Here is a 15,534-nt window from a genome sequence, read left to right as displayed (position 1 = left end):
ATATCTATTGGTCAACAGCGAAGATTCGTTTCAATTTTATATTTTAATATTTAACTAACTTTGTATTTTTAACATTTAACTTTGTATTTTAATATTTAACTTTTATGTATTGATAAAGACTGTAGTGCAGTCGAAACGTTTACAATTTATATCGATTCTGTAACGGAATGTTAATTTAATTATTTAACTATTAATAAAAATTTTTACACCTTATTTATTTGCTCGTTCAGTTGGCCTACTATATATGATTTGTTTAATTTTGTTAATTCCATACATTATATTAAATAAATATAAATATTAAATAAATATAAACATTTCCATACATTATATTAAATAAATATAAACTTTTCCTTGACTCCCAGCACATTAAAATATTTAATTGATTTACTAAAAAATTAGGGAAAAACTGAATTTCTGGTCTTGATGGAAAATCTGAAAGTCAGGAAATTTTTTTCATCGAATCTGCTGGACGTCCTGATATCGCTCGTAAAATATATATCTATATATATATATTTCGAACGTGTAATCTTCGTCGGAGCGATGCGTGATGAAGATTCGCGAGAGATCCTTAATTATTCGGGCTGCAGCACCGTATGTAAGTCGCGCGTGTCCATCGCATGCGACACGATCGACCGGCGAGCCTTGAGAATTAACGAGCGTATTAAGGTCTCGTGCTCGTCGGTGCGCTCCTTTTAGGCGTGCTTATTAACGCGTCTGTTAGCACCCGTCCCTCATCTCTTTCTCCTTCTGTCTCTCTCGAGCTCGATTAGCCGACCGTATAATTATCGTCTCCTCGCGTCCTTCCTTCTGGCGCTTTTCTTCGTTACATCTTATCTCGACCTGTTGCTGCTGCACGTCCGAGGAAACGCGAACAGACGCTCCTCGAACGCGAGATTGAAGGTGCTGAAAAGTTCCGGTGCTGTCGATATACTTGTTCGGCGCTTCAAGACGCGGACATTGATGTTAATAATATAATAAAATATGTATAAATAATTTTTTGTGATATAATGAGATGTACTTCAAAAGCCTCGATGGTAAAGGCATGTTTCACTGTCATTATTAACAATAAGTGTGACATTTTATAGTAAAATGTGCGATATTGAAGCATTGAAAACTGACACTTAAAAAAGGGTTTTATTATACAAATAATGCTAAAGTTTTTTATTATATAATTATAATTTAATTTAATAAAAAAAATTATATAATATTTATAATAAAACGAGGAAATGACATATATTAGAATTGTTACAATAGTACTTTATATACATATCTCTATATTAATTAAACATGAATTATTCGACATTCCATTTCTAGTGAAATTTTATACGATGACAGTACCGGCTTTAGGGTAGGGCGCAGTGGGGCGACTGCCCGGGGCGCCGGATCTGTAGGGGCGCTGCTGCCCGGTGCCCCATAGAGTCCCTCTAATAAGATGTCGCGACTCTTATTAGAGGAACTCTAATGCCCCCTAGTATGCAAAAGTACCTATATCTCCTCACTGTGTTATACCCTGACATGCTCTCTATACTTTTGTATATCTTTTGATTCTTTTGTCTCACATCTGTATTTATCATGGCTATCGCGTTCTCCGCTTTGTGCGGATCCTCATCGCCACGCTTGACGCTCGACTCCCTCATCACGCGGGCGCCTTCCGTAATCTCTCAAAAACTCTAGTTTAAGCTTTGTCCTCTAAAAAACCCGAAATAATAAAAGTATATAAAATACAAAAAAATACAAAAAATAAAAAAATATAAATATATAAAAAAACAAAAGCAAAAAAGGAACTACAAAAACTTTCTACGTCCACGTCGTTAGCTCTGGGTAAAGCTAAAGGAAAGTTTTTTGAATTTTTATATGCGTGCATTCGTTTATATCCGTTTAGACTAGTAAAAATATCGAAAATTGAATGGGCGCCACGATAATCTTGCCCAGGGCGCCAATGTTGCTAAAACCGGCACTGTACGATGATATTTAAATTCTTGTCCATCCATCAAGCATCTGCGAGCGACTGGCACACTGGTGTAATGCCTTTTTTCTCAAATGATTTCTAATCTTTGCTCCTTTGTAACATCTCGCGGAATTCGCCTTCGCGCTGATTTCACGACGGTTCTTAATCATCCGCGCGTTGGATCGCGCGTAAAGGATTTATGCTCGCAATTTGCGCGAGAATCGCAAGCGCTCGTAACATTACTCTCTGCACGAGAGACAGAGAGTTTCGCGTACGATTCCGCAACGCGGCGCGATAAAGCGACCGGCTTTTCTTCTGCGCGTCGCGACCGCGAGATAGAAGCCATTAATGTAAGTCACCTGTTACAAGACACGCGGAATTAAGCGCGGTAAATTATATGTTGTGTCACGTCGCACACGCGCTCCTAGGTATATCTATCCCCGTAATCGCGGAGAAGTTATCGAATGCTCAACGGACGATCGTAAAATGAACCTTTTCTCGGCAAATCGCGTCCTTCTAAGCTTATTATTACGACGCGCCTTGTCGGCGCATTCCCTCGTTATCTATCAAGATCATTCCCGTGTAAAGTTAAACGCGCGAGAGGAAAAACAGTTATGCAGAATAAGAAGAAATATATCCTAGATAGTTCGCTATCGCTCCGACGAGAGAACTTAATTTCTCTTAATAATATTCGCAGTTTCAAGATTAAACATTCTCTTATTATTATTTTTACCTTTGCCATTAATAGCTTCGCTACTATATGTGTTTATGGTTTTAAGGATCTATTAAATTTTATAGCCTGTAGATTACATCGACATATAATTGATTCGCCGTTTAAAGTTTGACATTTTTTATTTATAGTTTAACTGAAAGAGAAAGAAATGAAACTAGTTTGTCGTATATCTATTAAGATAAAAGTTGGAATATATATGGATATTATTTTTTATTCTTTTTGTGATCATCTCTAAAAAAGTTATGCATTCCAAAGATGTCCTTTCTGCTCTTCCTAATGTTGGATTCATTTTTAATCAAGAATCGTTCTTCTGCCCAGAATCAGAGATAAAAAAATGAGAGTCTTTAGTTAGTAAAAGAATAGAGATCATGATGGGGAGAAACATGTAATATAGCGTCGGAAACGAAGAAAGGAAACGGATGATGGTCGACATATATAAGGTGTCTAGTTTTCCACTGCTGATAAAGAACTGATAATGAAAGAAATCTTGCAAAATTCTAAATTTTAAATTTCAACGCAATTTTGCATATATCTAAAATGTTCAATAGATTTATCAATGTTTACTTCCGCAAGAAGTATTATTTCGAGCCTTTTTATGCATCTCGCATAAATTACGTAAGATTAAAAAATATTTCATTAAAACATTATAAAAATAAACGATTAATTTTTTAAAATAATATACTAATTAAGTTCTTTCATTAATATTTATTTGTGGAAAAAGATTTATAACATAAAATATTAGACAGAATAAAATTCGAACGTTTCGGTTGCCTTTTTCAACCTCCTTCAGCGCATCATTTAAAATTAAAGATTAATAGAAATTAACAATCAATTATTCATAACTGTCAATCAATATAATAAAAAACGAAATCAACGCATTTTTAAAGCATAAGCATTTTTATATATTCTATTCCTCGAATCGTCATTCTATGTAATCGTCGCGAAACAGATCTCTCGCTAATTGTTCGGTTGCGAATTATAATTTTTTAAAAGCACATTGAAGGAAAATAATTCTTTAATGTATCATCCACTTTATTCTCATTTCATTCATCAAGCTGCTCTAAATATCTGCATCGAGATCGCGATTAACCAGTTTCCCTCGTCTCGGTAACAACTGGACACTGTATACAAAAAAAAAAATAGCAGAGCGCAATCGGGAGAGCGAGAACAAGCAAGGCTGAGGGCTTCGCGAGGGATTCTTCCATGCCCTTCGGAAATGTCATATAGCTGTCGGGTGCCTCGGAGGCAATATTTCACGCCGGTAGGTGCCCTCTTTCTCCCTCGTGGGCCTCACCACCCCCACCCGGTACTTTTGAAGGAGTTTTTACGGAGTCTCTCGATCTTTAATCACAGCTCGACCTTCCATTGTCAGTGACGTCACCTCCGACTCCGGGAAGGGTGGATGCTTTGTGTCGGGCTACGCTGATCCCTCTCTGCGTCATTTGTCTCCGGACGCCTTATTTGTACGCGCAAGTAGAGAGAAAGAGAAGATTCCGGTCGCGCATATCGATATATATATATGTATATCCCTGCTGCAAGAAACGTCGCGACGTCGACGCTGAGGAGTTTCGCTGAACGTGCGATTCCTCGCGGTTACCCTCTTATTCTTCCGACAATCTGCTTCCGCTAGGGCGGATTACGAGGTATATATATATATGTATATATTAGATATGTATCCTCGGGATTATCCCGCCGATCATTTCCGTCTCGACTGTGTAATATCCGTGAAATCTTACGAATGAAACTATTCGGAAACTACTTGTGACTTTAGACGCGAGCGAAAATCGTGGCACTTTCAGCTATCTTAAATTTGACAAAATTATTAATATTTTAAATATTAGTACGAATCAATCAGAAGTTGGTTGTTTCGAAATTACTTGAAAATGCGTGAAAAAATATTAGCGTTTTAAGAATATATAGCAGAATAGGATATTAAATGGCAGTCTTTTGAATTTGTCGAAAATCGTGGCCCTTTCAGCTATCTTAAATTTTACAAAATTTTTAATATTTTAAATATTAGTCGAATCAATCAGAAGTTGGTTGTTTCGAAATTACTTTAAAATATGCGTGAAAAAATATTAGCGTTGCAAGAATATATAGCAGAATAGGATATTAAATGGCAGTCTTTTGAATTTGTCGAAAATCGTGGCCCTTTCAGCTATCTTAAATTTGACAAAATTTTTAATATTTTAAATATTAGTCGAATCAATCAGAAGTTGGTTGTTTCGAAATTACTTTAAAATATGCGTGAAAAAATATTAGCGTTGCAAGAATATATAGCAGAATAGGATATTAAATGGCAGTCTTTTGAATTTGTCGAAAATCGTGGCCCTTTCAGCTATCTTAAATTTGACAAAATTTTTAATATTTTAAATATTAGTCGAATCAATCAGAAGTTGGTTGTTTCGAAATTACTTTAGAATGCGTGAAAAAATATTAGCGTTGCAAGAATATATAGCAGAATAGGATATTAAATGGCAGTCTTTTGAATTTGTCGAAAATCGTGGCCCTTTCAGCTATCTTAAATTTGACAAAATTTTTAATATTTTAAATATTAGTCGAATCAATCAGAAGTTGGTTGTTTCGAAATTACTTTAAAATATGCGTGAAAAAATATTAGCGTTGCAAGAATATATAGCAGAATAGGATATTAAATGGCAGTCTTTTGAATTTGTCGAAAATCGTGGCCCTTTCAGCTATCTTAAATTTGACAAAATTTTTAATATTTTAAATATTAGTCGAATCAATCAGAAGTTGGTTGTTTCGAAATTACTTTAAAATATGCGTGAAAAAATATTAGCGTTGCAAGAATATATAGCAGAATAGGATATTAAATGGCAGTCTTTTGAATTTGTCGAAAATCGTGGCCCTTTCAGCTATCTTAAATTTGACAAAATTTTTAATATTTTAAATATTAGTACGAATCAATCAGAAGTTGGTTGTTTCGAAATTACTTTAGAATGCGTGAAAAAATATTAGCGTTGCAAGAATATATAGCAGAATAGGATATTAAATGGCAGTCTTTTGAATTTGTCGAAAATCGTGGCCCTTTCAGCTATCTTAAATTTTACAAAATTTTTAATATTTTAAATATTAGTCGAATCAATCAGAAGTTGGTTGTTTCGAAATTACTTTAGAATGCGTGAAAAAATATTAGCGTTGCAAGAATATATAGCAGAATAGGATATTAAATGGAAGTCTTTTGAATTTGTCGAAAATTTGTGCGGTAATTTATATTATTTATATAACAAACGTACCGCAATTACTAGAATCTTAAGGCAGCTGACAACACCAAATGTCTCCCTGGCAAAATTGAGACTAATAAGGCAGGGAATAACGCTGGATCTAGCCGGTACGTACTGGAAAACAGTGGAACTCAAATGTCTGATATTAGTTTCAAGGAAGCGGGAATGATCGCGTGCTAGAAAATGACTGAAAAAAAAAAATACATCAAACGTTCGAGAAGAAACGCAAAGGAAAATTTATCGTATATTGATCCTCTGTATTAATTTTACAATTCGCTTTCAATTCCGTCTTGAGACATTCTACAATTCAATCTGCCCAATCTCTTATCGGCAAGAAATGTCGCAAAGTTACCAGTAATTTATTCAATATGACACATAAGGTTTGCAATATCGATAAATCGCTAGCTGTCAAATTTCAATCGATCGAAAGCTTCGTGCATGAAATGGGGGACGATTGCAATGGGACTCGGGAGCCCCATCACGGAAGATTGGTCGCAATTTATGATGGTGCTCGGTCAATGAGGCGCCACAGCATTTAGCAGTTAACGCGTGCAACGAGAAGAGAGAGATGGATAAAGACGGAGATGGAGAGGGTCGACACGACGAGGGAAACCAGAGACGCCACTCGCCACGGAATTATTCGAACTGATGCGGTGAATTGGCGCTGACGACATCATACAGAGCCAATCCGACAGTTTGTTTATTGGCGTTGGCGGATTCCTTGCGTTCCCTCCCGTTTAATTGAGCCCTCGATCGAGACTGATACGGCTAGATGCAGCAGATCGCGTTCGGATTTCGTTGACCAGCGTCATTTTTAATGTAGAGCTCTTCTCGGATCTTGTTGGCATTGAATTTCCAAGTCGAAAAGTTGAACCAAAATATATTCGCTGAATTTATTCGTCGAGTCATGGTTTTTATACTCGTAACATAATTATCGCATATATAGATTTCATTATCCATAACCTGATATTTTTGCAAGCGTTTTCTTCGATTACGTAGATGCGACGAAAGAATATAATTTATCGATTTGTGCGTGAAATCAATTTTACTCGAGAAACAGTTTATACGTGTTTATAAATCATTCGCGTAAAATTAATATACCTGTGGCGCAAACTGTGTTCCTCGAGAAAACGCAAGCTATAATGAAAGATCTGTCAAGATCTCGGTAAGACACAGATTCCCTCGAGCGCTTGGCAATAATATGCAAACAAGTGTGTCGCAAGCAGAAAGCAAGTAGCAAAGTACATGAATGAATACATTTAGATATTACCCGCGTTAAATGATTGAATCGTTATTTATCAAGATCCTATCTTTTACTATTTATCACAAGACTCACTTATCAATCCGTAATATATTTTTATCACAATACAAAATATTAAATATCTACCACAATAAAATATAAAATATGTTCGACAATTTTAGTATGTACATATTAATATTTTTGTGTGATAAATAATTAAAGAAATTCTTATAAAATTCCCAGCAAACACCGATATATAATTGTTACATTGCTATAATAAAACGGAATATAACGTGTATGTTACATGTAACATCCATGTTAGTTGTAATTTCCCACTCATAGATGTAACATTTTAATATATCATATATTACATTGTAGTTATATTGTAATTATATACCAAATAGCACATTGATGTATTGATAAGTCAGTGCTATCTTGGGATATAATGACAATATAACTACAATGTAATATATGTAATATTGAAAATGTTACATCTATGATTGGGAAATTACAACTAACATATACGTTACATGTAACATGCTTAAGTATATAACATTTATATACTGTGTTTGCTGGATTCTTCCTATAACATATTTTCCACGATTATCATGATTTTCAGGGTAATAATTTTGAGAGAAAATTCTCTCTGCGCGCATGTCACTTTTTCCCATTTTTCAAAAACATAATTAGGTATATCATCTTTCGCCACGTTACGGACGTCTGCACGTACGCAGAGGTAGTTGCAGATTCAATGGTCATTCACTGGCGGTGTCCGGTCGTTCACTGCGCCTATCTTCCATTCCAATAATTGGCAAACTTCGCGGTTTCGGTCGCGCGGTAGGTAATTTCGCTCGTTCCCGCGCAAACGTTTCCGCATCGCCGTCGCGAGGAAATGCAAATGCGCGAGAGAATCGCATTATTTCCCTTACGTACGCGTAATAGCCCATTATGCGCACGTGGGCCACAGACGCCACAAAGGAATCTGGCGCGTCTGCAACGCGTGCCGGTCTAACGAGAGAAACGACAATGTATATACATATATCCGTCTCTCCCGTCTCGTACATAAATGGAGAGTTTGCAAAAAGAAACCCTCCCTGATTTTTCCATTATCGTACCCCCGTCAATTTATGCGTGCGGATGGATTAGCTAAAGCGATTCGTCGTGGTACGCGGCTCTCTTTCACGGAAAAACGCAAGAATACGAGGCGGAATACTCTGATACATGCCTGACGAACAATTTCGGGGTGTTAATGCCTGATGTAATTTCAAATTCCATTTAGAGACGCTCTGAGGTATAAATCATTACATCGCGTACTAAATTAAGAAATTATTAATTTCATTTTAATTTCATCTGGATTAGAGATGAATTTAAGATGGCAGGTTGTTTTTGCGGTACACCCGATATATTTGGGCGCAAACTATACGCACCATTTCTCTCACTCTCTCTCTCTCTCTCCCTTCTACACGAGAGACTGGATTTTCTGCGAAACAATGGCGCAGTTTCACGAGTAGCACGGTGAACAGATGGCCCACGTGATTAGTCTGACATTTACACTATCGCGGTGTCCCCGGTTGACACGTGCATTCCAACGTGCATGGATTTCAGTTTCATCTGCCCAAAGGCGGTTTTCGCTGCAATCCTGTGAAGACCTTAACCCTTGAATCTGACAATATTGATTCAAATCTTTTTGTGATTAATTAAAGTCTCCCTAGCTCTCTATGATAATTTTGTGACAAAAAAAAACAAAGAATAAGCCGCGCTAATTAATGCCGAAGAATTAAATTCTACTGAAAGCGTGTAAAATCAAGCCAGTCTTACGAGGCAAGATTATGCAGATAATTTCGATTAAAGCACCGCACCATCCGATGATTGCCCTCGCAAGAACACTTCCGCTCGATTTCCGTCTATTCGACCGCTCGCCCTCATCATCTTCGCGGTAGGTTTACGTTTAATTTCTCCTTTTTTTCTCCTCTTCCTCCGTCTTTTATTTCCCTATAGTCTCGCGGCGGCCATTCTATTCTTCTACTAGAAAGAAAACCTCTCCGGCTCGCTAATCATGCCTCGGCTAATGGGCAACAACGATAATTAGCCCGATAATAAAGCGTAGGTGCTTCTTCCTTGCGCGCAGATTAAACGGCAACAGTTATCGCCTGCCGCGCGTATCGAGAAACGCCTAACGAAGAGAACGTTCGGAGCGGAAAAACTGATATTTTCTACCATCGGCTGCGAGAGATTAAGGTCAAGGCACGAGGAAACGTGTTAAGCTTCTTACGACGTTTACCTGTAGGCTAGGTTCAATGTTCACAGACATAAATAATTTTACTTCGAAACCTTGATTCATCTTTTCGCTTCAGTTGCTTCTCATATAGGATTACGTTTCTCCTTTCGTAATTAATCTTCTTGTACTTGATAACTCAAAAAAATCATTATAGATTTATATTATCTCGAAGATGATCTATTAATATCTACTAATATATATTCGCATCAATATAATCAAGAATAAATATCGTTGAAAAGGGATAAATATTACCTTATATTCAAGAAGAATCGCAACATTTTTGAGCTTGCATATTCAAGCAAAGTTAATTCAAATTCTTTCGAGATAAAGTACTCGATAATAAACCGTTGACAGATGTACCTGCTTAGATCAATCTGATGTGCTTATAATTATTCTGATTAATTGCATTATTAATTTACAAATAACGTGTCGAATTTTCCAGCGAAGTTACTTACTTTAAACAATCTTAATTTTATTTTACTTATAATTTGACCGAATAATTAGCTGATTAAACATGAAAAAGGATAAATATTACCTTATATTCAAGAAGAATCGCAACATTTTTGAGCTTGCATATTCAAGGAAAGTTAATTCAAATTCTTTCGAGATAAAGTACTCGATAATAAACTGTTGACAGATGTACCTGCTTAGATCAATCTGATGTGCTTAATTATTCTGAATAATTGCATTATTAATTTACAAATAACGTGTCGAATTTTCCAGATTATTCTGATTAATTGCATTATTAATTTACAAATAACGTGTCGAATTTTCCAGCGAAGTTACTTATTTTAAACAATCTTAATTTTATTTTACTTCTAATTTGACCGAATAATCAGCTGATTAAACATCTCCATTTTTTTGTTCGCAGACGCTTGCGGTCTTTCGGACGTGGCGCACATCGAGTCTCTCCAGGAGAAGTCGCAGTGCGCGTTGGAGGAGTACTGCCGGACCCAGTATCCGAATCAGCCGACGAGGTTCGGCAAGCTTTTGCTGCGACTGCCATCGCTACGGACGGTCTCGTCGCAGGTGATCGAGCAGCTCTTCTTCGTGCGGCTGGTAGGTAAGACGCCGATCGAGACACTAATCAGGGACATGCTGCTGAGCGGCAACAGCTTCAACTGGCCCTACATGCCGTCTACGATGTGACACTCTATCTGGCGGCAGCTAGCTTCCGCATAATACTACAGCTCGAGCGGTGACGTCGCGGCGCCCCACGACGATCATCCGCAGGACCGATTCCCGCGCGAGTAGAAAAAGAAACGAAGAATCTCTCCTGACGCGACGAGGAAGACGCGGAACGACTCCCTGTCGTCGCTCGTGAACTTGATACGGGATGGCAAATTCCAAGCTCCTCGCGATGACTGATGTGACATCTTGCACTCGCGAGAGTTATCGGGATAGTCAGAGCTCTTTTGTACGCGAGATCAAAGAACGAAGAAAAAAAAATCGCGAAAGTAAGAGAGAGAGAGAGAGAGAGAGAGAGAGAATAAAGTGCAGTCATTAATAAAGTTCGATCGAGGGTGGGTAGGATTAATAATGCGAGAGAAGGGTGGAGGAGAGACACGCATCGTCAGAGACTCTTTGCCTCCGACGGAAAAGAATGAATAAGGAGAAAAGGCATAATAAAGATGTTGCTCATTCAGAGAATCACGGAGGCGCCGAGTGGATCCAGGAACGTCCGCTGGGCGTTAAAACTTGGTGCTCGCTAAAGTGATCGAGGGAGAGATTTTATACGTGTAAGGAGCTTGTTAGTCGTTCCGTGCGTGTGTGCATGAGTGAAAGAAAGCAAGTGAACGGAACGAGAGAAATGAGAAAGAGGTAAGGCAAAGAGTGAGGGACGAAATAGATAGATAGATAAGTGTTTTGTTATATGGCGAGGAATGAAATCAAGAGGGCGGGAGGGACGAGCGTGGCGTGAAGAAGTCATAAATTAGCATTTATAATCAACGATGGGGGAGAAAGAGAGAGAGAGAGAGAGAGAGAGAAAGAGAGAGAGAGAGAGAGAGAGAGCTTGGTGGATCTCCCATCGCTATCTCGAATCAATCTTCGCGTCGAGTACTCGCTATTAGTCGAGTCATGCCATAGGCCTTAGTCATTCGTCTTGACGCCTCTTCTACGAGAGGCTGATGCGTTCTCCAAGTCCCGTAGCCTGTAAAACATTCTTTCGGAAATATTTCTTTCGGAAACTCTTGCACGCAGATCTAAATTCTAACGGCGCGTCGCTTTCATCGAACTCTTTTGTGACTTTCGAGAATTATATAGCCAGATTCTATCCTTGGTTGGTTCTCGCGCAGTCCTTAAATTATTTATAATCTTTAAATTAGTTTCTTTAAATTATTTATGTAAATTTTTGTTCGGATTAGTGCAAAACTCTATTCACACTAAAGAAAACAATTGTCATCGTTCTTGAGAAAAATATCGCCCCTGGAATTGTTTGTAGAATTTTTATATCTTACATGATAAATCAAAATGTGATAAGTTATCTGTCAAAAAAAATTTTTTTTTTTAATACAGTGAAAATAATATTGAATTTTTTCGCGTTGTTTTCTTTTTTTAATTCGATCATTTTTATTGTGATAAGCTAGTTTTTTAATACTTTGAGAGTTCCTCGAGCGACTCGTTAAATTCAAGTTTGCTTAAAAGAAATTGTGAAATTTTCGCAAAGGCTACGGTATACACAGTACGTTTATCAAAGTTTATCTCTCTCTATTTAAAGATAAATATATTGTACAAATTCTCTCTCTTATGTATAGTACTTATAGATAGGAGCGAAAACAGAATCGGGCTTCATCTCGGCATACCTGGTACTTTAGCGAATCGACTTTATTAATATAAAAGAAATAAAAATTGTTTGTTGTAAGTAATATTATAGGATGTAAAGAGAAAAAAATAAAGCGTTGCATTTGAAGGCGCGAAATCGCGTAAAAGAAACTTATGGAAATCCGTGCTATGGAATAAATTAGTCTCCTTTACGTTACGCGCGCGATTTGTGACAGCGGCGTTTGTGCGAATAGCGAACTATCGCGTTTACTTGTATATCGTATTAGGTTTACGGCGGTGATTTCGATGTATCCCGTAATAAACGCGAAGGCGATCATCTCTTCGAGGAGAAAGTTTCGAGGGAGAGAAGCAGCGAGCGAAACCCCACACGCGACGCTCAATCTGGATGACAATATCATGCGATACACAACATTTACAGACACAAACATACACATGTACACAAATAGCCAATATTATATAGCTTGTAAATACGATATTTTTACCTTGGGTTACTTAAGAGCGTGTACGTGACGAGATAACTCGAGAGTGCGATACACCCGGGAATCGTCTCTGTATGCTAGTGCCATTGCGCGTCATCGCGTCATCGCATCATCGCATCGCGATTAATCCCGATAATCTCGATAGTCGAGACCTGAGTGGACTCGAAAATTCCCACCGGGTCTGGAGGAAAAAAAAACAAGCTGCGAGAAGAAGGTAAGTCGAGGCTATTTTGTTACATCTCGAGATGTTTCAATGATCACGAGCAATCTGCGCCAAAATTCTATGGTTGTACTACTTGCAAAATCACACCTCGAGTTATCGTGATTGTTAATAAAATAGCTAGAAATTTTCAACGAGATGATCCCGTAATTTGTTGAATTGTATAAAGGAAAAAGCGACAAGTTTTTTTTTTTTGAGACTCGTTACGTCCCCTCCGGTTTGTAATATGTTATTAGACGCAAAGTTTTCGTTGGAGGTGTACGATAAAAATGATGAACATGTAGAATTAATATTTACAAATAACACGATGTATTTTAAGCTCTCTCTCGGCATACAAAATTTTGGATCGAGAAAATCCTGAAAATAGAAATTGATAATTATTATAATTTTATTTTATGTTAATAATAAAAAAATATATATTTATTTTATTAAATTATATAAATTGTATATTATTATTCGTTGTTATTGTAATTAAAATTAATATAATTTCTTTAAAAAAAAGACAGAATTTTTATCTTTTTTGAGATACCTTTGGTAAATCCACCATTGTTTACGAGTTTTAGGCAAGATTAATAATGTAATATGATTAAATAATTTTTTAAAAATATTTCCAAAGATGTTTTGTGAAACTTATTATTATTTTATGTAGTAAGAGAATAAGTAGAGGACACAAATTTTCCGAATCTCTTGACTTGACTCGAAAAATATAGATTTGAGTTCGGGATGGAACGAGTTCGAGACACGCACAAAACGCTACGAAATATATCGAGATATATTTTTTATTGAATTATGAAGAATATTCGATATTGCTCGTGTATGCTATGTGTGTGTGTGTCGCTTAGGGTCTCCGATAGATAAAGATAAAAGTAACTGTGAATTGAATATGCGAGAAATGAGGACGGCGCTGCGAGATGTGCGTGTGTATTTCAATGTGCGTACAGGTACGTATGTGTGTGTGTTTTATGCGTATGGAAAAATAAGCGAGTGAAAGAAAATGAGCGTATGCTAGAGAAAGAGAGAGAGCGAGAACGCGAAGTAGCAAAATAATGTGATATATGTACGTCAAAATTTTTAAATACGATTTTTCGAGACGGTGCTTTTTCTATATCTTATAAATATTGTACAATATATTGTATACACAACTCGGCGCGTTGTATAGGGTTGTTTAATGATATTAAGAGGAAATATTTGAATACTACGTTATAATAAATGTGGCAATGTCAAGCTAGTTACTTAGTGGAACATTTCTTTTTTTAAGGGTATATGGGATATTTCTAATATTTTTTAAGCAGCGGTCATTCCTTGACAGGAAATTCTGCGATTTGGTTTCCTCGGGCGGGATCCAATTAACGAAAAATCATTCGCTCGATATATGAGTACTATATTTCAAACATGCACTTTTGACAAATTTTTTAAAATAGTTATGATACTGTATTCTTCCTTTTCTTTAGCTTCACAAAGAGATTTCACATATATTCTATATTCTGTATTTTTTTTTCGTTAAAATTCAGAGATAAATTGAAATTCCAATCAAATTTATAAAAGTCATATGTTATTTTAGAAATATAAGAGCGCGATATATACAGGATAAAAAAATATCGACTCGGAGCAAAGAAGAACGATCACTATTAAACATCAAGTACTTAAATACTTAGTGTCAAGTGATATCACATATATGCTTCATTTATTTTTGCTCATTTAACATTTTTTTAATGTTAATTGCTAGAATACCGAAGAAATTAATTTTGATTAGATAAATCAACTATTGGACGGAATAGTATTATAATATATCTTTCTTCTTCAAAAAGGAATTCAACATTTTATGCTAACTCTTTAAAATAATGAATCAAGATAATTAATAACAATTAATATTAAATGCACAAAAAATCACAACATTTAAATTACTTTTCATTATAACAGTGATTATATTTTCGTACAGAGAGAAAGAGAAAGGAGCTTACTAGATTTTATGTTCTAAAATAATTATGCGGATTATCTTAATATACACATTACATATCGAATTTTTATTTTGATTGATTTAAATTGTTATTCTGTCCAAAGAATTGAAATTCAAGTGTAACATAGCCTTGTTGATATGAATAATTCTTTAACATTGCGCGATGTGGATCCCTCTCGAGGTACTCACCGATGAAGATGCGATTGCTCACGAAACTCAAAAATGTATTATATCGACAAACGAACGCGTGTACGTACGTCAGGGCGCGAATGACGTTCTTATACATAGTTATGTATAAAGTCGTGAACATTTTTGTATAAAAAAAACATGTAAATAATTAATATATATATAAATATAAATAAAGAATATAAATATGAACGTATATATAAATATATAAATATGAAAATATATAAATATATATATATAAATGAATTGCAAAGAAATATATATATATATATTATATATATACATACACACACATATTGTATCGTCGCGTAGGATATCGCTGCGACAAGTAATAAAAGCATTATTGATGATGTAACCACAGTGTCGAAACGCATAACGGCGGTATGTACGAGTTGTAGATGTAACGCGACTGGTCTTTTTTGCAGATGTTATAATAAGAAAATATCACGTTACACAACAAAGTA

At 36.1% G+C, this 15,534-nt stretch overlaps 1 protein-coding gene across 2 annotated transcripts in view; it reads left to right on the top strand.

The window, feature by feature from the left end:
- The window catches only part of svp (COUP transcription factor 2), a 126,830-nt gene extending 111,296 nt beyond the window's left edge, over positions 1-15,534 (top strand). For both annotated transcript variants that reach the window (XM_085482671.1, XM_085482670.1), the window contains exon 4: positions 10,316-15,534. In XM_085482671.1, the coding sequence (XP_085338797.1) occupies positions 10,316-10,593 (278 nt within the window). In that variant the 3' untranslated portion in view covers positions 10,594-15,534. The remainder of the gene's footprint in view (positions 1-10,315) is intronic.

Source organism: Nylanderia fulva, unplaced genomic scaffold, assembly GCF_048542155.1.
Source record: "Nylanderia fulva isolate GAGA-0341 unplaced genomic scaffold, ASM4854215v1 Scaffold21, whole genome shotgun sequence".
Taxonomy (NCBI): domain Eukaryota; kingdom Metazoa; phylum Arthropoda; class Insecta; order Hymenoptera; family Formicidae; genus Nylanderia; species Nylanderia fulva.
Note: the sequence above shows the minus strand (reverse complement) of the source record. Positions and strands in the feature narration are given on the sequence as shown.